Raw genomic sequence first — 1,549 nt, 5'->3', positions numbered from 1 at the left:
ACTATGTTGAGGGTTATAGGAAACATTCTTCCCAGAAGTGGGAGGAGAGAAGAAATAGGAAGAAAGGAGATTATTGAGGCAGGCACTCAGATGGACAAAGGAAGGCTAGGGAAATGTGGTTACACAGGGGTTAAATGGAGCAGATTTGAAATGACATCCTTCTGTGTACCCAAATACACAGACCATGACAACTCCACGGCCTGGATCATCTTGGCAGTGATCTTGCCCCTGGTGCTTCTCATTGTCTTTATATTTTGGTTTAGGAATCGCAGAGCTGGTGAGTTCTTTGTATCCATCTTTCTTGCCCCTGCCCCAAGTTGTTTCTCTGTCCTCAGTTCTTCTTCTCCTCCCAGTGCCCTTCTCTCTTTTCTCTCACTTCTCACCTCCACCTATGTAGAATGACTTCTATCTCTGTTCTTATACAGTTAATATGAGGAGCTACTCTTCTATTTTTGGAACAAGAAGCCAGCATCTCAGGAGCTCAGGATAGACCTAAACACAGCATGGTGATGACATCCTTTCAACTCTGCTTGTAAAACTTTTTGCTTGTTTATTTCTGCTTAATGATCCGTTATCAATATAAGATAAATGTAATTTTACAGGATTTGTTATTCTGGCCTGGGTTCTTGGGCTTTACAATTTCAGTTTTAATGGAATAAAATGGCGTCCTAGATATCTCCATAAAGTCTGATATTAATCGATTATCAGGCCTATTTCAGACGTCACCTCTTTGAGAGGCCTCCCCTGACTGGCTCATGGGAAGCAGGCTCTCCATCCTCGGACTCCTATTGGACTTTGATTGTACTTTGCTAAATGTATTCTTCACTTCCAATGCTTTGTTACAGTTATGAGTCCCTTTTCCACATCTAATTTTTAACCTTTTTGAGAGCAAAGTCGATGTCTTCTTAATATATGTTTCTCTACTTAATATATGTCATACCTGCATATAATATGTTCTCAGTAAAACTCTATCTTGAATTTAAGCCAAATTTGTAGTATTATTCTTTTCCTTTCTGATATTTTTGTCAGAGTTGAGACATTTGATGCTTTTCTTGTTAAAATTCTTTTCACTTGGCCAAGAGACTTCACACTTACCTAGTTTCCTGGTTTCTTCTCCGAGCCCCTGAATGAATAATGTCTTTTAAAAGGATCAGCATAAAGCTGGTTCCTATGAGGCGGAGGTTAAAGATGCCCCAAAGGTCCAGCTTTTCCAAGCTGCTGTACCACTCCAGCATCTCTAACATCAACTACTCCCTCTTGCCTCAATACTCTCCCTAGTTCACTACAGTGTCTCAACTCATGAACTACGTACAGGAAATTGCTCATGCGATTGTGGAGTTGGCAAGTCCCAGATTCGTGGGTCAGGCATAGGCTTCTCCCAACCGACGTGGCTACAGGAGCTGACGAACCCAAACCGGCAGTTCAGACCTCAGGCTGCTGGCTCCCAAGGCTGCGGAAACTGGTGAATCGGGTCACATGATAGGCCACTGGCCCATGGGACTGTGCGGTTGGTGAATCCCAGAATCAGCACATCAGACAGCAGGCCTCT

General features: G+C 42.9%; 1 protein-coding gene across 1 annotated transcript in view; it reads left to right on the top strand.

Annotated features, from left to right (window-relative positions):
* Positions 1 to 1,130, top strand: part of LOC101344772 (T-cell surface glycoprotein CD1a-like) — a 4,704-nt gene extending 3,574 nt beyond the window's left edge. The window contains exon 3 of the mRNA XM_012560003.2: positions 164 to 1,130. Within this exon, the coding sequence (XP_012415457.2) occupies positions 164 to 402 (239 nt within the window). The 3' untranslated portion in view covers positions 403 to 1,130. The remainder of the gene's footprint in view (positions 1 to 163) is intronic.
* Positions 1,131 to 1,549: the final 419 nt, after the last annotated feature.

The sequence above is a fragment of the Trichechus manatus genome, unplaced genomic scaffold (genome assembly GCF_000243295.1).
Source record: "Trichechus manatus latirostris isolate Lorelei unplaced genomic scaffold, TriManLat1.0 scaffold01798, whole genome shotgun sequence".
Lineage (NCBI taxonomy): Eukaryota > Metazoa > Chordata > Mammalia > Sirenia > Trichechidae > Trichechus > Trichechus manatus.
The sequence above is the reverse complement of the archived record's forward strand: the minus strand, read 5'-3'. Positions and strand labels throughout refer to the sequence as shown.